The sequence below is a fragment of the Rana temporaria genome, chromosome 1, assembly GCF_905171775.1.
Source record: "Rana temporaria chromosome 1, aRanTem1.1, whole genome shotgun sequence".
Classification (NCBI taxonomy): Eukaryota; Metazoa; Chordata; class Amphibia; order Anura; family Ranidae; genus Rana; species Rana temporaria.
Window position 1 is genome coordinate 251,053,943 of NC_053489.1, and position 24,733 is coordinate 251,078,675.

The following is a 24,733-nucleotide window of genomic DNA, read 5'->3' on the forward strand; positions in this document are numbered from 1 at the left end:
CGCAGAGTAGGACTTTAAACATAAGCTAGTGTTATTCACAATAGCTGGAGTCTGAAAATAAAGTTTTCTTTGCATGAGGTTGTTGGTTTCCTCCCATGATCAAAAAAACAAACCTAAGAGGTAAACTGGTACAGCTATTTGATTATAAAGTCTTATGAAAACTTAAGTACGCAATATGAACATTTTTCAACATATTTGATCAGCAAAGGTTCTATATTCTTTAAACTAGGGCTGCAACTAACAATTATTTTCATAATCGATTAGTTGGCCGATTATTGTTTCGATTAATCGAATAATAGCCTTTAAAAAAAAAAAAAAAAAATCGCAGTTTTACATTTTTTTGGGGCCAATTTGTTGTTGGGCAGATCACAAAACACAAATTGCTGCAAAAACACATTCCATGCTTTTCTGCAGCTTCTCCATTGAAGTATATTGAACCAAAAAAAAACAAAATGGGACCGTTTTGCGTTAAAAAGTCCTTGCCCTTTCCAAATACGCAGCAGCTGAAAAAAAATCATGGATGTGAACGTGTCTCATAGGAAAACATGTAAATGAACTATAGTGTGTTTCTGCAAAAAGCACCAAAAAACACAGAGGTGTGACCCAGGCCTGAGATGTTTAGTAACATAATTGGGATTAAAAAAACAAAAAGAAGTACAAAAAGAGCAAATAATCGCTACTGTAAGGGGTTATTTTTGATTCATCAGTCCACTACAGATTTCCCGAGAAGGCCTAGCCTTTGCCTATATTTTAAATTAGGGTTTGTAGTTTGGTTCCAATTTTTTTTTCTTTCCCAGGTTAAATAGGTACAAACTCCTTCTTTTTTTTTTTTTTAGATGTTCATGCATGTACTTTGACACCTACTTTCACAAGAGTTACCTGTAGATCCTGTGATAAACATTTGGGGCTCTTGGAGACTTATTTTTGCATCAAGTATTGGCACTGGGGCTGAATTTGCTGGTACCGTATTCCTGTTCAATTCACATGTGATTCAGTGCGGTCTGATTTGAGCCCATCCATTTTCAATGGTTTCAAATTGCATCACATTGCACCAAAGTCATGAATGTACCAATTTTGTAACCCCCACTCCAATCGGTACTTTTGTACTAGGCGCGCTGCGTTTGTGACTTGCATTTGGGGTCTCGTTAAGATTGCATTGACACCAACTGCAGATTGCAAGGTCTGTGCGATTTTTTTATGTGTTTCGGGAAACTCGCACGGATCACGCGGTTTCCTGCACCGCATTAGTGTGAACCTAGGCTAACCTGTAATGCAAGAGTTGCCTAAGATAAATGCCCAGTTGATTGCTTTTATACTTTACTGTCAATTGACTGCAATTCTAGACTATGCAAACTGCATTATGTCCAAATAGTGTTCCTTGTGAGAGAGCATTAGAGTCAAGGATTGAAGAGTGTTCACAACTGTTGAAGTACTGTTCCCTGTAAGAAGCTCTTAAAATTTCTCAAAATTGTTTGAAACCTTTCAAGTATTACACTTCACGCTCAAGTACAGTTTCACACTATTAGAAGTTGAGTGCCATGTGAATTTCATTGGCAGCGTATCTGCAGTTATTGAGCTCATACGTATTATTTTCTGGAGATACAACCTACCTGTATATGCTTTTTTTTTTTTTTTAAGTCCATGCAGAATAGGACCAGAGTGTACACTGGTGGTTTTTATTGTACTATGTTTTGGCAAGGGGCAGAAATGAGAGCTGCTCCTTGGCTAAATACAGCAGGCAGTAATAGTATGGAGACGATAAGAAATCAAAGCCAAAAATATGATTGGTGTGTCAGGCAATAGTGTTGAGCAGAATATGCCATATTCGATTTCGCGATATATCTCGAATATATATTCGAATATTCGAGATATATTCGCTAAATTCGAATATTCGTGATATTTTATCGAAAGTAAATGATTGCGATTTTTCGCTATTGCGAATGCGAAAATAATTGCGATTTTTTGATAACTGCGGTAGGAGCACTCTGATTGGCTCAGAATATTCGTGATATTTTATCGAAATATCGCAACATGCGAATGCGATATTTATTGCGCAATTTCGAGAAATGCTGGAGGAGCGCTCTGATTGGCTCAGAATATTCGTGATATTTTATCGAAATATCGCAACATGCGAATGCGATATTTATTGCGCAATTTCGAGAAATGCTGTAGGAGCACTCTGATTGGCTCAGAATATTCGTGATATTTTACAATACAAAATAATTGCGAATATTCGGCAAATGCGGAAGGAGCACTCTGATTGGCTCAGAATATTCTTGATATTTTACAATACAAAATAATTGCGAATATTCGGCAAATGCAGAAGGAGCACTCTGATTGGCTCAGAATATTCTTGATATTTTACAATACAAAATAATTGCGAATATTCGGCAAATGCAGAAGGAGCACTCTGATTGGCTCAGAATATTCTTGATATTTTACAATACAAAATAATTGCGAATATTCGGCAAATGCGGAAGGAGCACTCTGATTGGCTCAGAATATTCTTGATATTTTACAATAGAAAATAAAAAGTGTTTTGCATTGGTGGTGATTCTTTACTCTATCCATCTGTCACAGCCGTTTGTCAATCAAACACCTTAAAGATTGAACACGTTCATGCTGCATGCTTTGGACTTTTTTTCACTTCACATATCAAAGACATTTTTATGAAAGATTATTTTTCTATTATTGGGACTATATTTCTTTATATATTTGTTTCACTGTGTATTTCACAAGTTATTTGCGCTTGCTTATTTTATAATTTGCCCACATGTCTTGTCACTAGACATATTTTTTATTCTTGTAGAGCGACTCCATTTTCTGTCTTGTATTAATTTATGTTGTATAACATTTTTGAGTTGCTGCTGTATTCTCCCCTTTTTTAAGGTATGCGCAATTTTTTCCTTCTTACAAAAAATAATAATATCAAACATACAAATATTCATAACATACACATACACATACACAAAGCCCCCCCCTTTTGCATCAGAGACAATCAGAGTTCTCCTACCACAGTTATCGAAAATTCGCAATCATTTTCGCATTCGCAATAGCGAAAAATCGCAATTTTTTTTTTTTCAATTTGGCAACATAATAGGATCGCCTCAGCTTAGCTACTCGGCCCAGGGTCTCTAATCATACCAGCAATGCTTTTAGACGTCGATAGGATGTGATCTGTTTTAAAAATCAAATTGAAAAAATGCGAATATTCGGAATTGCGAATATTCACCGCGAAATTCGAAATATAGCGCGATTTCTCGAATATGCTATATTCGAGTCGAATATTCGCAATGCGAATATTCGTGAGCAACACTATCAGGCAATGAATCGGGCATAAGTGGACAAAGGGCAACCCCTACTACAAAATTATTGTTACATTTAAGCAGAAGAATAACCCAAAAGAAGCAAAAGCAATAAGGAATGTAGGTACTAAATGGACAGACAAGAAGCGGAAAGAATTTTAACATCTTTTTTTATTTTTATTTTTTTGTATTCAGATGATGATATTTAGAACTCTCCATTTTTAGTAAATCAGCCTTACTATGTTAATTTTTATTTGAAACCAATTATTTTAGTATGCATTGTTATCCAGTACTAAGCATAATCAATGTATTTCCATGCATTCAAAAATAATATGGGTTTTGCATCTATACATACGACAAATTAGAATTACTGGTGAAGGTCATCTCATCATTGTTCTTCATTACATTGCTCTATAGGAAATATATAGGTTGGTTTATCTAATAAACATTGAAAAAAAAAACACGATAAGTGATGGTAAAGCTAATTTTATGCTTGGAATCACATAGAGCACTGAACAGCATTTGGCTGTATTGCCACATTAAGTAATGTATCAGCCAGATCTAATCTTATTTCAATTGGCATGCAATAAAAATTAGTCACTGGGCATATCTGGGGTTTGGTTGATGACCTTACAATAAGTTCAGTTGGTATTTAGTAGGTCATTAGACAACCTGATATTCCAGTTATATAAATGCAGGTTTATTGTGTTTGGATTGCTTGTAATAGAAAATGCAGTGCATTTTAAGCAACACCTTTTTTAATGAGGCTTCTACTAAATAAGAAAACATAATCCCTTTTAACAAGTGTAGGGTGACCAGACATCCCCGGTTTCCGGGGACAGTCCCCAGACTGTCCCCGGCCCAAGTCTGTCCTCAGTTTTGTCCCTGGATTGGATTTAAACAGAGGCTGGGGCAATTTTAAAGACAGAGGGGCAGATCCACAAAGCGAGTACGCCGGCGTATCTACTGATACGCCGGCTTACTTTCAAATTTCCCGCGTCGTATCTTTGTTTTGAATCCTCAAAACAAGATACGACGGCATCTGGGTTAGATCCAACAGGCGTACGTCTTTGTACGCCTTTGGATCTAAGATGCAATTCTTCGGCGTCCGCTGGGTGGCGTTCCCGTCGTAATCCACGTCGAGTATGCAAATTAGCTATTTCCGATGATCCACGTACGTACGAGCGGCCGTCGCATTCTTTTACGTCGTCTCTAGTCGGCTTTTTCCGGCGTATAGTTAAAGCTGCTGTTTGGTGGCATACTCAATGTTAAGTATGGCCGTCGTTCCCGCGTATAATTAAAAAAAAAAAAAATTAGTTTGCGTAAGTCGTCCGTGAATCGGGCTGGACGTAATTTACGTCCACGTCAAAACAATGACGTCCTTGCGACGTCATTTAGCTCAATGCACGTCGGGAAATTTAGGGACGGCGCATGCGCAGTCTGTTCGGCGCGGGACGCGCTTCATTTAAATGAAACACGCCCCCTACTCGCCGATTTGAATTAGCCGCCGTTACACCGCAAGAGATGCACTACGCCGCCGTAACTTACGGCGCAAATTCTTTCAGGATTCAAACCAAAAAAGGTAAGTTACGGCGGCGTAGCGTATCTCAGATACGCTGCGCCAGGGCAGATCTTTGTGGATCTGCCCCTGACAGTGCAGAATAAAATAAATAAATTCTGAATTACACCCCCCCCCCCCACTCCGCTGCTCCCACTAGATTAGGGGGGTGTATTTTTTCCATCATCTGTGCCCCTTTCTGATGATCATGTGCTGGTCGGAGCGAAGGGAATATTTCTTCAGTTTTGGGTGCATGCCCATTCAGCTCCACTTGCATGTTCTTCTGCCTTGGTTCAAGTCCCGGCCAGCTGCCTGCCTACTCATCTCCTTGACTTCCCTGGTGGAGTGATCTTCCTGCGCTCCCCACCCAGTAGTAGCCGGGGCCCAGAGAGTAAAACTTGACAAGTTGTGAGGCGGCGGCGGCGACGGGCAGAGGCGCAGATTGCCGCCATTACTAGCAAAAAAAAAAAATATGTCCCAGGATTTAATTTTAAAAATCTGGTCGCCTTAGTGTAGGGATCCCTATATTTGTGACCAAATGGTACTGTAGTAATAATTTGCTGACTAGGTTGTGTGCTCATGAACAGTTTGTAAAGTTGTTGGTAAAATGTAAGCTGCTAAGGCCTATGTAATATAACATTGCTGGTCTTCTATGCACTCAGGGGATGTTTTATTGCTAGATTTGAGAATAAATGGGCAATAAATTAATGTACCTTTTTGGGTACTTTACAACAGGTTCTGATTACGGTCTTTTTATGCGTGGTCCTCCTTGAATCTGGGGAAACTGCTGGTACTATCATGAGAGGCAAAACTGAAACCTGTTTGCACAATAGGCAGTGAGAACATTTGCCAGATTTAATCATTTATTTTAGTGAACCATGAGCATGCATTGGTTAATATTATTAGTAATCCTGAAAACGCTATAATAAGCTGGAGTTAGTCAGGCGGTGAAAATTCAAAAAATACTATATATAGGCAATCCTGATTATGCATGTCCAATTAGATCCAAAATTATCCAGTGATCATTAATGGCCTAAGCTTCGTCAGCATTGATTGTTTATTCATAGGCAGTCCTGTCACAATTGTGAGTAAAACAATGCTGACAGCAAAAGGTTATACCATTGATATTCAAAGTACCTGATTCCGGTGTCCAGTGGAATTAAACAATCAGGAAGAGATTAATACATTACCAATGTGCCGCCATTTACAAGCTTGTTCAACCATTACTTTGGCCATATGGATGCTTTTTGATGGTATCACTATGGATTGGCCAGTCGGCTGGGCCGGGGGATCATGCGGTATGTCACAGTTCAGACCATCCCTGTTGTTTAAACCAGCTGCTTAATCTTTGCCAATAGATAAGTAGGCGCTAAGCTTTAAGCCCAATATGATTGTTTGTTGGGCGGCGGTGTACATTCTTTCCCCTCCAAGCGCTCGGGGAGTTTCACGGCCACATAGCTCTCTTTCCAGCTTCCTGCTCGTCTCGCTCACGGGGAACATCACGTGACTGGTGCAGGGTGATGACGTCAACGCGTTTCGCCGTGATAATGGCGTAGCTTCATCTCGGACGTTAACCCGTCACCAGTGGCCACTCATATTTTATGCGGTGGTCAGCTGGTTATTATCACCGTGGGGGAAGTGAGAAGTCAGGAAACATGTCGAGTCCCATTGTGAAGTATATAACAGGACATCCATTGAAGAAAATCTTTTGAGTTCAGTGTCATTGCCGCTTCATATTCGGAAACAGGTTATCGCCATAAATCATGGCATTGTCAGTCTCCCTATCGATGCGGCATTAACCAAGGCCTGACCGATTTTAGGTAGTGTGTTATTCCTGGGGGTATAATGTTGTAAGGATTGTGTAAACAGACATATAAGGGGGAGGGAAAAGGGAATATGAGGAGGAAAGGAAAATGACAGGATTGGGAAGTGGAAACACGCGACAAACAACAAGGGGAACATGCATGTTACCATCATTACCTACACAATGATAAGATGGGGACATCATTTGGGGGGATGATATAAAGTAGTACAGGGATAGCCTAATTAGTCCATTTTATATTTCGAATCCCTATTGGTATAGATCAACTAACACCAATGGATAAAAAATAATGGATAAAAAAAAAGTCAATATTTTGAGAGGTATGGGAAGTATATGTATTGGTTACTATGCACAACTTCACAAAATTTGACACGCTCCAGTTTTAGTAAATATCCCTCCATGGGTCAAGAGCCCAAAGGGCTTTAGGACATAGGTTTTACTGCTGCAATCGGACATGGGAGTTATACTTCCCTCCACTGTGCAGCTCGTTTTGCACAGAGTGGCCCCGATCCTGGTCTTCTGTGGTCCCTCTGCGGCTGTCTCGGCTCCTCCCCGCAAGAAATATCACTAGATGCAAATCACTAGATAGGCCTATTCACGAACGTACGCCCGGCCGCCGCGGTACATTTACGCCGTTTACGTAAGAGATAGGCCGCCTAAAGTTAAAGCTGGACCCTAGGTGGCGTAGCCAATGTTAAAGTATGGCCGCCGTTCCCGCGTCGAAATTCTGAATTTTTACGTCGTTTGCGTAAGTCGTCCGTGAATAGGGATTTGCGTTGTTTACGTCCACGTCGAAATCAATAGGCCTGTGCGGCGTACTTAGCCGCAATGCACACTGGGAAATGTAGGTGCCCGGCGCATGCGCAGTTGTAAAAAAAACGTTAAACGTCAGGTCAAGCTCCATTAACATAAAACACGCCCCCTTAGACAAATTTGAATTAGGCGCCCTTACGCCTGCCCGCTTTAGGCTACGCCGCCGTAACTTAGCAGGCAAGTACATTGTGAATCATGTACTTGCCTCGCTAACTTACGGCGGCGTAACTTAAATGCCTTAAGCTACGCCGCCTTAAAGTTGCGGCCAGGTATGTGAATCTACCTACATGAGTCTAATTTTTTTATATTTTTTTTATTTTTTAAAGATTCTGTCGAATTTTTGTTTTTTCTTAGAACATTCGACAGACACCATAAGCCTTCAATAACAGATTCGACCTTAATTTGGATTTTCGGACGAATGCATTTTTTTAACGAAAAACGAAATAAATAAAAACGAATTTCGGGAGTAACTTAATCAATTTATTTTTCGGACGAAAACAAAATTACGAAACAAAATATTTCAGTGTGCACATGTCTAGTGCACACAAAATGTGGTGTAGCTGTGCACAGTAACCACACGGCTTTTATGTTTTATTGTCAAACATGTTTATTGAACAAGTTGATTTTAGAAGCTGATTGGTTACTATGCACAGCTGCACCAGATTCGTGGTGCCCCATGTTTAGTTAATCTCCCCCATGGTTTTCCAATAGACTGCAAGTAGCTGTTTCAACACACATTATGGGCCAGATTCACAAAAGGGATACGACGGCGTATCTGCTGATACGCCGTCGTATCCCTGTTTCTATCTATGCGACTGATTCATAGAATCAGTTACGCATAGATAGGCAGAAGATCCGACAGGTGTAATGGACTTGCACTGTCGGATCTTAGGATGCAGTACCGCAGCCGCCGCTGGGGGGATTTTGCGTCGTAAACCAGCGTCGGGTGTGCAAATTAGCAGTTACGGTGATCCACAAAACTTTTTCCCGTCGTTAGGTCGCCGCAAGTGTTAGTTTGCCGTCGCAAAGATAGGGCACCTTTTACAAAGTGTAAAATTAGTACACCATGTAAAAGTATACCCGTCTTTCCTGCGTTGCTTTTGAATTTTTTTTTTTTTTTTCCCGGGGCAAGTCTTTTTTTCACGTTGTGATTCAGAAAACGTTGGCGCGTCGTAATTTCGCGCAAAGCACGTCGGGAAATTTGCGTCGGGAGCATGCGCAGTACGTCCGGCGCGGGAGAGCGCCTAATTTAAATGGTACCCGCCCCATTTGAATTGGCCCGCCTTGCGCCGGACGGATTTAGGCTACACCGCCGCAAATTTCCAGGTAAAATTTGCGGTGGTGTAACCAATACGGTTACGTTACGCTGCGCCGCCTGGCTGTGAATCTGGCCCTATGTGACTATATTCCACTGTTGTCACCATGGGGGAACCCACCTTGATATATGCCAGGCCTGATAGTTTGTAAATATAGTATTAAAAAAAAAAGTGGTTATAATATATAATGATTAAGGTTAGGGTTTAAATTTAGTTTACCTAATGTGACTACAGTAAGCTGAGCTGTTTGCTTTGGGTTTCTTTACTTCATAATTGCATTATCCACTTCTTTATTTAAAAAATAAAATACAATATTCATATATTCATTTGGTATATTCCTGTCTTTTTATCTCTGTAGGTATCAAGAACCGATTCTCTGCAGGCTATGTCTCTTTACCGGATCAGAACAAGATTTGGACATTGACAGTGAGCCCAGAGCTCCGGGAAAAGACGCCTTTAGTGATGGTTCATGGTTTTGGAGGTGGGATAGGACTTTGGATTCAAAACATAGACCGCCTTAGCTCACGGCGGGCTGTCTATGCTTTTGATTTATTGGGATTTGGGCGTAGCTCCCGACCAACCTTTCCAAGTGATCCAGAAGCGGCAGAAGAGCAGTTTGTATCATCCATTGAGCAGTGGAGAGAGGAGATGGGAATTAAGGACATGATTCTCCTGGGGCATAGCTTGGGTGGATTCCTGGCTACATCGTATTCTACGAAATACCCACAGAGGTGAGCAAATGCAAGAAGTTGCTTTCTTTTAAGTCAGGACAGCACAAATCTCAGGTTTTCTATTGTTTTTAAAGAAATAGAAAGCATGAACTGCCTATAAAGTTAATCGGTCAGCTTTTAGGAAAAATCACAATATTCAAGAACAAGCTACCCTGCCATCGCCCAGTAATCTCAGTAATTGGTGGTATGAACTTCTGGAATTCAAATATGGTAGCTGTCAAGGTTTTTAAAAACAAAGCAAACCATTTTCAAGAAGCTACTTGCTGTTGGTACATAGTCTTCTGTTAGAGTGTTTTCTGTAAGCCAAATTAAACACTTCTACATGTGCATAATGCAATGGAAACTGTCCAGCTGTTAATGGATGTGGCAACATTGCTTACTTCTCAAGCAGCAGAGGGTCCTCCACTGCTCAAGTGTGTGTGTGTGTGCAGCTTATATTACACTCCTAAAAGAAAGAATAGGGCAAGCCAAAACCTTAGCACAAACGTATATACAGTATCTCACAAAAGTGAGTCCACCCCCTCAGATTTTTTTTTTTATTATATCTTTTTATGTGACAACACTGAAGAAATGACACTTTGCTACAATGTAAAGTAGTGAGTGTACAGCTTGTATAACAGTGTACATTTGCTGTCCCCTCAAAGTAACTCCACACACAGCCAGGGGTGCGTACTAGTGTTGCTCACGAATATTCGCATTGCGAATATTCGACTTGAATATAGCATATTCGAGAAATCGCGCTATATTTCGAATTTCGCGGTGAATATTCGCAATTCCGAATATTCGCATTTTTTCAATTTGATTTTTAAAACAGATCACATCCTATCGACGTCTAAAAGCATGGCTGGTATGATTAGAGACCCTGGGCCGAGTAGCTAAGCTGAGGCGATCCTTTTATGTTGCCAAATTGAAAAAAAAAAATTGCGATTTTTTTCGCTATTGCGAATGCGAAAATGATTGCGAATTTTCGATAACTGTGGTAGGAGAACTCTGATTGTCTCTGATGCAAAAGGGGGGGGGCTTTGTGTATGTTTCTGTTATGAATATTTGTATGTTTGATATTATTTTTTTTTGTAAGAAGGAAAAAATTGCGCATACCTTAAAAAAAGGGGAGAATACAGCAGCAACTCAAAAATGTTATACAACATAATTTAATACAAGACAGAAAATGGAGTCGCTCTACAAGAATAAAAAATATGTCTAGTGACAAGACATGTGGGCAAATTATAAAATAAGCAAGCGCAAATAACTTGTGAAATACACAGTGAAACAAATATATAAAGAAATATAGTCCCAATAATATCAAAGACATTTTTATGAAAGATTATTTTTCTATGTGAAGTGAAAAAAAGTCCAAAGCATGCAGCATGAACGTGTTCAATCTTCAAGGTGTTTGATTGACAAAACGGCTGTGACAGATGGATAGAGTAAAGAATCACCACCAATGCAAAACACTTTTTATTTTCTATTGTAAAATATCAAGAATATTCTGAGCCAATCAGAGTGCTCCTTCCGCATTTGCCGAATATTCGCAATTATTTTGTATTGTAAAATATCAAGAATATTCTGAGCCAATCAGAGTGCTCCTTCCGCATTTGCCGAATATTCGCAATTATTTTGTATTGTAAAATATCACGAATATTCTGAGCCAATCAGAGTGCTCCTACAGCATTTGTCGAAATTGCGCAGTAAATATCGCATTCGCATGTTGCGATATTTCGATAAAATATCACAAATATTCTGAGCCAATCAGAGCGCTCCTCCAGCATTTCTCGAAATTGCGCAATAAATATCGCATTTGCATGTTGCGATATTTCGATAAAATATCACGAATATTCTGAGCCAATCAGAGTGCTCCTACCGCAGTTATCAAAAAATCGCAATTATTTTCGCATTCGCAATAGCGAAAAATCGCAATCATTTAATTTCGATAAAATATCACGAATATTCGAATTTAGCGAATATATCTCGAATATTCGAATATATATTCGAGATATATCGCGAAATCGAATATGGCATATTCTGCTCAACACTAGTGCGTACACCCCTAAGTGAAAATGTCCAAATTGGGCTCAAAGTGTCAATATTTTTTGTGGCCACCATTATTTTCCAGCACTGCCTTAACCCTATTGGGCATGAAATGGAGTTCATTAACCTTCCTAGCGGTATTACCGAGTCTGGCTCGGGGTGAAATTTCAGTACCATTAGCGGTAACCCCGAGCCAGACTCGGGATCGCATCGCAGTATCCAGGCAAAGTAACTTACCTTGTCCCCTGGATCCTGCGATGTCTCTCCGCTGTGTGTGCGAGCCGTCTCCTCGCTCGATTCACAGTGCCTGTGTGCCGCCGAGCTCCATTCCCTGCAACGTTGCGACACACGGGGGCGGAGATCGGCGCCAAATTCAAAAAAGTAAAAACACATACTGTAATCTTACAGGTTACAGTACTGTATAAAATAATTTCACATCCCCTTTGTCCCTAGTGGTCTGTCCAGTGTCCTACATGCAGTTTTGTATAATAAATAATTGATTACATTATTGAATAATGTCTACTAGACTCTTGTTTGGACAGATTTAAGTGAGTTATTCCTAAGAATTACAGGCCTACAATATAAAATGCCAAATTTCCATGCAAAATAATGGTACCGCTTTCAGCACCTAAAATCTGACATAATCATACCGCTAGGGAGGCTAGAGCTTCACAGGTTGCCACTGGAGTCCTCTTCCACTCCTCCATAATGACTTCCCAGGGAGGGAAAAATTGGCTAATTAGGCCCAATGTGGACTTTTTGCACTTAGGGGTGTACTCACTTTTATTGCCAGCGGTTTAGACATTAATGGCTGTGTGTTGAGTTATTTTGATGGGACAGCAAATGTACACTGTTATACAAGCTGTACACTCACTACTTTACATTGTAGCAAAGTGTCATTTCTTCAGTGTTGTCACATGAAAAGATACAATAAAATATTTACAAAAATGTGAGGGATGTACTCACTTTTGTGAGATACTGTATACATATATATATATATATATATATATATATATATATATATATATATATATATATATAAACTTTTTTGACATTTTTGTGGATCATTTCAGTCACTGATTCTATCGCCATGCAAGAACTTCTTGCCCATATGTACATTTTAACTAGTTTATTTCACAAATTTCAGAGTGAAACATCTCATTCTTGTTGATCCATGGGGCTTCCCAGCCTTGCCAACAGACCCCAGTGAGCTGCGTTCTCCTCCAGCATGGGTTAAAGCTATTGCAGCAGTTCTTGGACGATCCAATCCTTTGGCTGTTGTGAGAGCAGCAGGACCTTGGGGTGAGTTCTTACTATTAATGTACACATAATTTTTAAGGAAGCAGTCCCCCCCCAAAAGGTGCAGCTGAATAGCCATTGTTACAGCCATATCCCCATATGAACACCATTACGAGGAAAATCTTTCCTCCTTGGTGGATTTCTCAGTTATTTTACTTTATGGAGAATGGAGCATGAAAAAGTAAGAACCCATTGTTCAAGGATTACAATATGAAGGCTACCCCCAATGTATTCTGTTGGATATGTACGAGTTGAAAACTTTCCGGAGACAATCCATGACCTAATGAAGAAGGTAAAAATAAAGCAAACCCTACCAGTGAAATACAAGCAACTGTACCTAGTACCTGAGAAGGGGCATGCCATATTTACAGCGTTCCAGTACAGTCCAGTCTAGTGCAGGAAAAATACAGTATGTTCTACTTTTTTTTTTTTTTTTTCTGGAAAGCACTGGAACTATGCCATTGAAAACCATATAACCTACTTTCCATGCATTTTTAATACAGAAAAAAACGCACTGGACTCCATGTGGTGTGAACTGGCCCTCAAAGCGGACTATGATGTATCACTGTATATAGCTGTAAGAAGTGGTCACACCAGAACAGCAAATCTGCTTGGAAAAGTACGATTTTGAACTGGTACAGACAGGTACACATTGGTGCACTCAATGTTGGGTAGAGTGACTCACTGTTGTACCCCTAAAATCCCTTCAATTGCTCTCAGCCTCCCCCCAAATCTCCTAAATACCCCTTTTTTTTTCTTTCTGTTGTGATCCAACCTTCTATGAGAAGGTGGCTACATTCATTCTCCAAGGTCCTACTGTATGTAGGAATGTAGCCTTCCTCCACCGAAGAAAGCATTTTCTGAAAAATAGGTTACAGGGTCATTAAGCACATGTATATAGATTATGTCTGCAGAGGCGCATTGCGGGCGGTATTAACCCTTTTTTGGCCGCTAGCGGGGGTTAATACCACACCGCTAGCAGCCGAATCCCGTGGCAATTCCGACGGTATAGCGCCGCTATTTTTAGAGGCGCTATACCGTCACCGCACCTCCACTGCCCCGTGTGAAAGGGGCCTTAGTGTCACTTTAATGTAGCATTAGAGAAGGACATTTGAGGTTTCAAGCATGCAGTCTGAAGTGCTTCTTCTTTAACCTCTCGGCGGGTGGGCTTTGGCCTTGGCACTGAGAGGCCGCATATTTGTGTCCATCAGTGCAAATACAGCTGTGCCAAGAGCGTGCCCTGTGCGCTCCTGACACAATTACTGGCAGCTAAAGGAAAGATGCCGATCATGTGACAGCCAATCATAGTGGTCACATGATCATAAACCCTGCCCCACCTCCTTGCATTCTAAGGGCCAGATTCACAAAAGGGATACAACGGCGTATCTGCTGATACGCCGTCGTATCCCTGTTTCTATCTATGCGACTGATTCATAGAATCAGTTACGCATAGATAGGCAGAAGATCCGACAGGTGTAATGGACTTACACTGTCGGATCTGAGGATGCAGTACCGCGGCGGCCGCTGGGGGGATTTTGCGTCGTAAACCAGCGTCGGGTATGCAAATTAGCAGTTACGGCGATCCACAAAAAAAAAATTTTTCCCGGCGCAATTCTTTTTTTCACGTCGCGATTCACAAAACGTTGGCGCGGTGTAATTTCGCGCAAAGCACGTCGGGAAATTTGCGTCGGGAGCATGCGCAGTACGTCCGGCACGGGAGCGCGCCTAATTTAAATGGTACCCGCCCCATTTGAATTGGCCCGCCTTGCGCCGGACGGATTTAGGATACACCGCCGCAAATTTCCAGGTAAGTGTTTTGTGGATCGGGCACTTAGCCAGAAAATTTGCGGCGGTGTAACCTAAATTGGTTACGTTACGCTGCGCCGCCTGGCTGTGAATCTGGCCCTAAATGCCTTAAATGGCTGGGAGGGTTAAACAAGTGTAGAAACTGGGTTCTGCTGCCGATATACGCATTGCTATGAAATTTAAGGAGTAAGCTCTAACGAGCAGGGCCCTCTGATCCTTCCTGTATTGAATTGTATTGTAACTATAATGTCTTCCCTGATGTTGTAAAGCGCTGCATAAACTGTTGGCGTTATATAAATCCTGTATAATAATAATAATAATAATACACTAATTCTGCACTGGAAAAATTCACAGAATTGGTTTTGTGGTAATTTAGGTACACTTGTGGGTCCAGACAAAGCCGATTCCCTTTGTACCCCCAAAGGAAGGGACATATGCATTTATCGAAATGTTTTCACTTACTTTGGTAAATTGAGATATTGATATTGGTGAAGAAATTAAAGCATATGTAATAAATACAATTAAATAAATTGCCAAGATATGCTATATTTTGGCCTTTGAAAAGAGGCAACACATTTTCAGCTGTATAACTGTTAATTACCAGGTCCCAGATTGGTGCAAAGATTTCGTCCAGACTTGAAAAGGAAATTTGAGGAGTTCTTTGAGGACGACACTATAATGGAATACATTTACCACTGCAATGCTCAGACACCAAGGTAGGTTGAATTGAAAATATATTTTTTTCTAGTAAGTTACTTTTTTAATTCTCATTGTAAAATTTGCCTATTTTACATAATTTTTGCATGTTTTAGATGCCTGGTGTTTCTTGGTTTTTATGATTCTACTTCACGTAGAGCTTTGTAGAGTGCTTTCATTAGAGATATGAGGAATCGCAGTCAGCACTTTGCTAAACAATCCATGGCTAATTCAACCTCCTGTCATTGTACCTGATGATAACTGAAGTTGAAGAGTGCAGTATTTTACTGCACCTCTAACTGATGAAGTGTTAAGTAAAGGTGAAACCATGTGTTTAGGAGGTTAGACATCTGGAATCTTTATAGAAGAGGGTTAAAGACAGATTTCAGGTACTCTCTGTCAAGTCAGGGTTATGGGGAGCAGGCATACTTCAAGAATTAGGAGGAAAGCTCAAGACATTTAAGGGATGGTAGGTACCAGGAAACAGGCAAGTGCCACAGTAATTGGAATCAAGTTCTGCTCTCAGAGAAATGGGGAGTATGCTTCAAGATTCCTAAAGCTGGCATAGATCATTCATTATATATATTTTTTTTAAACGATATCAGAATACAATGATCAGCAGCTGCAACTGCTAATCAACAAATGTTTTCAATAGTTCCTGTTCAGCAGAAGTCAATCTCAAGCCTCATACACACGATCAGATTTTCTGCGGACAAAGCATAGGACTTTTGTCCGATGGGCATTGGCCGGGAACTTGTATTGCATACAAACGGCAAAGAATTGTCGGCCAACAAACATGGGCCCAGATTCACGTAGATGGGCGCAAAATTGTGCGGGCGTAACGTATCTCATTTACGTTACGCCGCCGCAAGTTTTTCAGGCAAGTGCTTTATTCACAAAGCACTTGCCTGTAAAGTTGCGGCGGCGTAGCGTAAATCACCCGGCGGAATTCAAATTCGGCGGGTGGGGGGCGTGTTTCATTTAAATGAAGCGCGTCCCCGCGCCGAACGAACTGCGCATGCGCCGTCCCTAAAATATCCCAGTGTGCATTGCTCCAAATGACGTCACAAGGATGTCATTGGTTTCGACGTGAACGTAAATGACGTCCAGCCCCATTCACGGATGACTTACGCAAACGACGTAAATTTTAAAATTTTCTACGTGGGAACGACGGCCATACTTAACATTGGCTGCGCCTCATAGACCCAGGGGCAACCTTACGCCGCGAAAAGCCTAACGTAAACGTTGTAACTTTACTGCGTTGGCCGCGCGTACGTTCAGGAATTCGCGTATCTAGCTAATTTGCATACTTGACGCGGAAATCGACGGAAGCGCCACCTAGCGGGCAAAAAAAAAATTGCAGTTTAGATCCGACGGCGTAAGAGACTTACGCCTGTCGGATCTAATGAATATGTTTTGCGTAACTGATTCTAAGAATCAGTCGCATAGATACGACGGCGCTAGGCAGAGATACGACGGCGTATCTGGAGATGCGCCGTCGTATCTCTTTTAAGAATTTGGGCCATGGTTTTTCAGCTCTTTAGCGCCACTCTTTGGGCAATTTCTGCTAATGTTGTGTTATGGTTAGCATTGCTTCTGAGCATGCGTGTTTGTACTTTGGAGTTTTGTCCGAATGACTTGTGTACACACAATCGAATAATCCATCAAAACACATTTGTTGGCAGACAATTTTAAAGCATGCTATCCCACATTTGTTGGCGGAAAAATCCAACAACAATTGTCCGATGGAGCATACAAATGGTTGGATTTTCCACAACGGCCTGTCATCACACAATTCCCGTCGTATAATCCTATCGTGTGTATGAGGCTTAAGGATTAACTTCTGTTGAATGAAAACGGCCACACATGGTTCAAAATTGGATGGATCCCTGCTGAACTGGCCAAATTGTCTATCTATCTATCTATCTATCTATCTATCTATCTATCTATCTATCTATCTATCTATCTATCTATCGCTGGCATAAGACAAAATGAAAATCTTCCAGCACATGTAATATGACTATAGCCTTTTAAAGCAGATAGACCAATGCTTGAGTAAGTCCATGCATGCTAATGTACATAATGTAAAGAACATTCTGCACGAGTTCACATATGCATGTACCTGGACAATGGATCTATGTTGGGCATACCTCCCAACTTTCTGAGATGGGAACGAGGGACACCTATCAGCAAAAGTATGTAGGCATAGAACACACCCCTTGCCACTCCCCCTTAAAGGAGAATTATACAAAAAAAAAAGATTGGTTAAACCCAACAAGTGCTTTTTTTTACCACTACTATTCCTTTATATTGGCTTTTGGAGTTTACAAATGCAGCAATTTATAAATCGGATGAAAGGTTTAGTGCTGAAAAACACTTTTTGAATGATAAAAAGTGCATTTTATATAGATCAGACCAAAATGAGGAGGAATGAGGGACAGAGGGACATTTCTCCAAATCGGGGACAGTCCCTCAAAATCAGGGACAATTGGGAGCTATGATGTTGGGTTTTGGCCATGCAGGCAAGCAGAGCCTGGAGAATGTATACCATTCCATACTATACATTGCCTCAACCAATCAGCTGCGTGTAAGTAGCTCACAAACTTCTGAGTCTAATGGAAGAAGTGTACATAGACCTGCATTAAGATGGGCAAGAAAGGGAAACTCGCCATGTTGAGCTGTGAGAGAAGGACATCAGCATATATACTGTGTTTCTGTTGCAGGCCATATACAAACCAGAAGTAAATTTTGCTTTTGTTGGCAAATGCATCACTTATGTTGGCATAGCCTAGTCAGTTATAATTAAACATTATAAAGTTGGGTGGCACTTAAAAAAATAGCTGGATTATTTGCCATGTATCTTTGTACGTGGTGTAAAACTTATCATGATTTTTTTCCTTTATGTTCCCGCTAGTGGTGAAAGTGCTTTCAAAGCCATGATGGAGAGGTTTGGCTGGGCTAAGCGACCGATGTTGCCTCGTCTTAATTTGATTCCTAAAACTCTTCCCATCACATTCATCTATGGGGCAGAGACCTGGATTGACAGCAGCACGGGGGAAAAGGCCAAGGAACTACGACCTGACTCTTATGTGCATACACTGGTAAGAGCCTGAAAAAGATGGATTCTGTCTGCAAACCTCAGATAACTGATGTAATGCCTTTTGGCATGTTCTGTGTTTTTGTCTACGGACCTGTAAACTCCAATATATTCAATTTTTGTTCTTGGGTTTAAATACGCCATAACCATTTTTGTTACTATGACTTCAGTATAATATCCTTTGTTCCGACAGTAAAATATTGTAATTCCTGAGCTGTTCTTAATGCCTTTTATTGAAATCTCATGTAGAGACCAGAGTAATTGTAGGCTCCTGTCTCTACATGAGATTTCAATAAATGTATTAAGAGTAGTTTGGTGAGTGCAGTATTTTCTAATTAACCTGTCATGTATCACCAAGAGATGAGACCCATCTGTGAGCTGTGCCATCCTTAAACAGTAGATTATATAACTGTCCCATATAGACTGGCTATACAAGCGCAACATATTACACATTTTTATGATTAAGTTTTTAGGATTGATCAAACCTAGAAAAGGTGACATAGGTTGCATCTGCCACAACACAAGCATTACCCATATGAATAAATCATTATTACGCTAAAAACTGAACACTTGACTATGGCCTCTATGTTTTTGTGGAATAGGGCGAACGTATAGCAGGATTTCATGGGCACAAAGTTGCCTATATACGTACATGCTGGAAACATATTCCTGCTTTGTTCACATGGTAGTAGCTCACAGGCCCACATATACTATACCTAAACACCAACTACGTGAAAATATAAAAATACACCCTTGCAGTGCCTGGCCACACACACTCACACTCTGAAATATGAACAAAGCATATCCATCTATAGTGTGTACCTGTCGCTTATGAGCACTAATGCCTCGTACACATGGCCGGACTTTCCGAGGGAAAAAAAAGTCAGACAGACTTTTTCTCGGAAAGTCTGGCCGTGTGTAGCCTCCATCTGACTTTTTTTGTTGGAAGTCCGATGGACCTTAAATAGAGAACCTGTTCTCCATCTTTCCGACGGACTCACGGCGGACTTTTGCATGGTCAAAAGTCCGGCCGTGTGTACGAGGCATTAGTGTGATTTCTGTCTGCTGCCCCATTCCTCTGCTATCAGCATGAGCCACTTCTGACAAATTTTCCTGACACTAAGGCCCCATACACACGAGAGGATTTATCCGCGGATACGGTCCAGCTGCTGGGGAATGGTTGAAGCACTGGTGGGAGCTTCCCGGTGTGCAGAATATGGTAGGTATTTTATTTATATTAAAACCCTGGAACAAAAATTGAATGTATTGCAGCTTAAATGTTATTGTTGTATTGTTTTTTTCTTTCTTCTTTTTTCTCCTACATTTTTTTTTTCTGCCTGGAACACACTTCCAGTTCTAGGATGACAACCGTACTGCATCTAAGAGGAACAGCATTGCCTTCAATGGAAGGGTGTGTGTGTGTTAGGATTATAGAAAGCCTCCCCCTCTTCTATAAATGGAGGTGTTTTGTAGTCAACAGAGATAGTTGGGAATAATGCTAACAGAGGAAGAGAGCACTGGAAGTTATCAGCTCACAAGTTCTCTGGCTGGACGAACAGAAATTTTTTTTTTTGCACTTTGAACAGATATGACGCAATGCTTTCAATGGTATATTTAACGACTATTTGGGTATTATTATTATACACGATTTACATAGCGCCAACAGCCTATGCAGCGTTTTACAATGTAGAGGGAAGACGGCACAATTACAGTACAGTTCAATACAGGAGGGCCTTGCTCGTAGAGCTTACATTCTAAAGGGAGGGGTTGGTGGTACAATTTAGCTGCAGAGAATGATTTCATGGGGGTGGCTCAGGGACAGTTGTGGGTGTGGGATAGGCTTCCCTTAATACATGAGATACATTTATTGTTAGAGTTTACATACACTTTAATAATAAATCTTTGTTCATGTGGGTAATACAGCAGTGGCACACAGGGGGCATTATGGGATGCTGGTGCTCACATGGTCAAACATGGCTTATTGCATAGTCATAGCACCTTTAGTCGAAATCGGTAATTATTTCACAACATAAGTTTCTGTAGCAGTCTTAAAGGTATGGCACATATTTGGACTCTAAAAAAGGCAGGGATTTACCTGTACATTGCCCAGGTCCTTCGCTTCTTCTATATGTTGGAAGAGTTGCTTCACCAAAACCTATTTGTTTTTAATGAAAAGATGCTTAGCCAGCCAAGAGTTTGGAAGAAAACAATAAGGTGTTTTTTATTTCTAGGATGTATGTAATGGTATCCTTATCTGCTGCAAAGCCAAATCCTTCCTCTCTGGCTTAAAGTGATATTAGAGCTTTGGATTTTTTTTTTTTTACATTAAAATAATAAACATGTTATACTTGCTTGCTATGTGTAGTTGTTTTGCATGGAGCAGCCCCGATCCTCCTCCTCTTCTCAGGTCCTCCCGCCAGTGCTCCTGGTCTTTCCCTCCTGCTGAGTTCCCCCAGAGCAAGCATTCACACACACACAGCCACCTCTCTCTCTCTCATTGGCTGAATGGCTGTGATTGACAGCTAATGGCTCCCGCTGCTGTCTCAGCCAATGAAGAGGGAGAGTCCCCAGAGAGCCGAGGTACTCGTGCACAGGACTGGAGGAAGGTTGGGCTCAAGTAAGTGTTAAGAGGGTTGCTGCATAAAAGTTTTTTTCTTTACCTCATGCATAGAATGCATACAGGTAAAAAACTTGAGCCTGTAGAACCACTTGAAGCACTGGGTGCAGAAGGAAAACCGAGCCGTTTGCACTACAAATGAACAGGAAGGAAGGTAGGAGATGACGCACTCTAATGACATCACATAGGCACGGGTTTACTGTCAGAAAACAACTACAGTGACGATCCCCACCTATGGGACTTCCTCTAATGGGTTTTGCTGAGTGAAACGCGTTAGTGGGAAGAGTGGAGGTCCTATAGCCAGGGGCTGTCATTATGATCGTTTTGTGCCATGTGTTCACTTATACATCACTGCAAAGGAGCTGTTTTTTTGGGATATCCACTAAATGGCTTTGCTGAGACAATAAAGTGGTTGTAAAGTCAGAAGGTTTTCATTCTATGCATGAAGATAAATGCCCCAGCACCCCTATTACTTACCTGAGCCCCATCTCTATCCAGTGATGTTGCACAAGAGTCTTGGCTGTCTGGGACTCTCCCTCCTCATTGGCTGAGACCACAGCAGGGCGCCATTGGCTCCCGCTGCTGTCAAAGCCAGTGAGCCAAAGAGGGGAGGGGGCGGGGCCAGGGTTCCGTGAATGGACACACACGGCCTTGGCTCAGGTGACCCCCATAGCAAGCTGCTTGTTGTGGGGGCAGGAGGGAGGGGCCGAGAGAGCCAGCGAGAGACCCAAAAAGAGGAGGATCTGGGCTGCTCTGTGCACAGAGCAGGAAAGTATAACATGTTTGTTATTTTTATAGAAAAAAAATGAGTTTAGTATCACTTTAACACTTTCATGTGAGGTACCTGCAAAACATGCATGTAAATGGTATTTGAGGATAGGCGTGAGAAACTACTAAGCAACTGTGCCTTTCTAGAAGTCATCCCCTCCTATCTTTCGTGTAATCCAATGAAAATATGATATATTATACCTATTCATATACTATTTGTGGTGATGCCTAAATTGGATCTTTATATACATGTATTAGTAAACCTCACTGTAATATTTTCCTATCCCCAGGCCATCAAAGGTGCCTCTCACCATGTATATGCAGATCAGCCAAATATCTTCAATGAAGTGGTGGATGAGATTTGTGATGCGGTGGATTGAGAGTACCCTGTGATATGCAAAAATAAGGAAAAGCTCCTGGTGTGTGTGAACCGAAATTTAATAATATAAAAAAATCTCAATAATGGCTCACATTTGAGCTTTACTCTTTAAGCCGAATAGTTTAGAGCCCATCTTTACAATGCAGTAGGTTTCCCACAGTGCCAAAGCAGCGCAGGGCGCCCTCTCCTGGTGATATTCACCGACTGTATTTCTATTGATGATCTTGCCATTGAAGCACCAACTGTTAAAAGTTATCCAAACTTTGTCTTTGTTTATACTTTATATTGGAAGATTGTCATTCAGTTTGAATCTATAAGGACTCAAAGCAATGAATGTTTGACCTTAATGTGCCAAACCTGTCTAGCGCACAAATAGAGGAGCATGTCTTGTATAGGCTGGCGCAAATCCAAAAAAACAAGCTCCTGAGTAGCCATTCTAGTAGGGTGACTTGCCAATGCCAATATTAGCTTCTAGTTGATATGTTAATGATAGAGCCCTTAAATGAGTAACTGGATGTGACTTTCAGAAACCTGTGGATTACATGTTTGATGTTGCCAGAACTACCTCTGTAATGTGCAAAGAATCTGTTTATATTTGAAGGTAATATCCAGATCTATCATAGTGATACATATTGTATTCATTATATTGTACTTGACAGAACAGGTTATGGTAAACTTGTTTCTTTGTGTAATCTGTGGTATATTTTATGTTGACAATAATGAGCACATGCACTGTAGTTCTAATTTGTATTTGTTTTAAGTGCTATGAGATGTTGTATCGCCTTCTTTAACATTGTACCAGAAGAAAGCATGAAGACTTGCTGGCATTTATTTGTAAGAAACCTCAATAGAAGACAGACAATGAAGCCAGTGGCAATATTTGACAACATTTACTGATCTAACCTCAGTAAGCTAAAATGTGATTGGTTTCAAAAGGTGTATAACAAAGCCAGAATATGAAAGGAATAGGAGAGTTCTTTACGGATCTTTTATATATGTTTTATTGGATTCTGTTCTGTACTATAATTCCTTATAGTAGAGGAACAGTGTTGTCAACAAATGTTGCATACATTGCAGTCCACCAGTCCTTAGATGTGGGGACTGCATTCAACAAATATGTTTTGTACGATCTTGTAAAAATGTAGTGTCCTCATCACTTCCTGACAGCAAAACTGAAAGTATTTAACCTATACTGTGTAAACTACGAATCCAATCATCTCGCATGTTATGTAGATGAACAAAGGCACAAATGCTTGAAGTCAGCCTTGGTGGCTACCAAAGATACAATGGAGGATGATTGCTTAGTCTCTCAAGGACAAGAAGTGTGTAATTTTCAGGATTAATAGGTGGAAATGGTGCAGCCACCACCAAATCTAAGGACTGGTAAACTGAAACTTACATTTTTGTAGGAGATTAGATAGACTGTAATGCCCTGTACACACGATCGGAATTTCGATGGAAAAAGTCAGACTTTTTCCATCGGATATTCCGACCATGTGTATGCCTCATCAAAAATTCAGAGGAATTCCGTCAGAGTTTAGATGGAGAACATGTTCTCTTTTATTCCGATGGAATTTTGTCGGAATTCCGATGTGATTTTGGTCGGACAAAGGTCCGACCGTGTGTACAGGGGCTTTATGAGACTAATGAGTGAGGCATAGTGAAACTGCCAATTTGGCCAAAAACCAAGCTTATAATAGTTGTAATTTTAATATATTAATAGAAACTTCTATATAGTATTTCCTCCTTAAGCATTTTTAGGATCCACGTTCTGACTCTACTGCCACCCCACTATTTAGTATGCCCATGTAGAACGTTCCAGACAAGTAAATCCTTTCCATTTTGAGCGGCAAGATAGACCACCGGTGGACTCTTTGCTTTCAGATCCTCTTGCTATCCGAGAGCTGTAAAGTGTATCACACCAGGATTTGTGAAATTGGATGGACAAAATGTAATAAAAAATGAAATTAGCAAAGTGCAGCAACTAATTAAATATCTGACCTGTTTGTCCACTGCTTTTATTGTCCTTTAATCGTTTCTTAACCTTCTACCTCTGTACCCTACTGTTGCTTGTTTTAGCAAATACACTGCATAGCTTATTATCTCAGGCATTGTATATTCACAGAGTGCCTTGGAGATGAGAATAGTTCAAATATAACCCATCATATATTAACTACTCAGCTGCCATCTGCTCCCTTACCTGTCACACAAGTGATATGCAGTACTAGCTTGGCATCTTCTCAGGCCTGGTTCACACCTATGCATTTTTTGGTGTATTTTCTGTTTTGCAGAACCACACTACAGTCCATTTAACATGGTTTCCTATGGGTCATGTTCACATCTGTGCATTTTATGGAAAGGACCTGGGACTTTTTTCAGTTTTTTGGTTCCATAGACTTCAAAGGATCAAAAACGTGTATTAAAAAAAAATGCAAAATGCACCTGGAATATGCAAACTGCCAACCTGCATAGGTGTGAATCGGGCCTTAAGAATGACT

General features: G+C 40.8%; 1 protein-coding gene across 2 annotated transcripts in view; it reads left to right on the forward strand.

Moving 5' to 3' along the window:
• Window positions 1–23,197, forward strand: part of ABHD4 (abhydrolase domain containing 4, N-acyl phospholipase B) — a 35,519-nt gene extending 12,322 nt beyond the window's left edge. For both annotated transcript variants that reach the window (XM_040353650.1, XM_040353658.1), the window contains 5 exons: window positions 9,173–9,545; window positions 12,721–12,875; window positions 15,283–15,394; window positions 18,289–18,475; window positions 22,147–23,197. In XM_040353650.1, the coding sequence (XP_040209584.1) occupies window positions 9,173–9,545; window positions 12,721–12,875; window positions 15,283–15,394; window positions 18,289–18,475; window positions 22,147–22,236 (917 nt within the window). In that variant the 3' untranslated portion in view covers window positions 22,237–23,197. The remainder of the gene's footprint in view (window positions 1–9,172; window positions 9,546–12,720; window positions 12,876–15,282; window positions 15,395–18,288; window positions 18,476–22,146) is intronic.
• The last annotated feature ends 1,536 nt before the right edge of the window (window positions 23,198–24,733 follow it).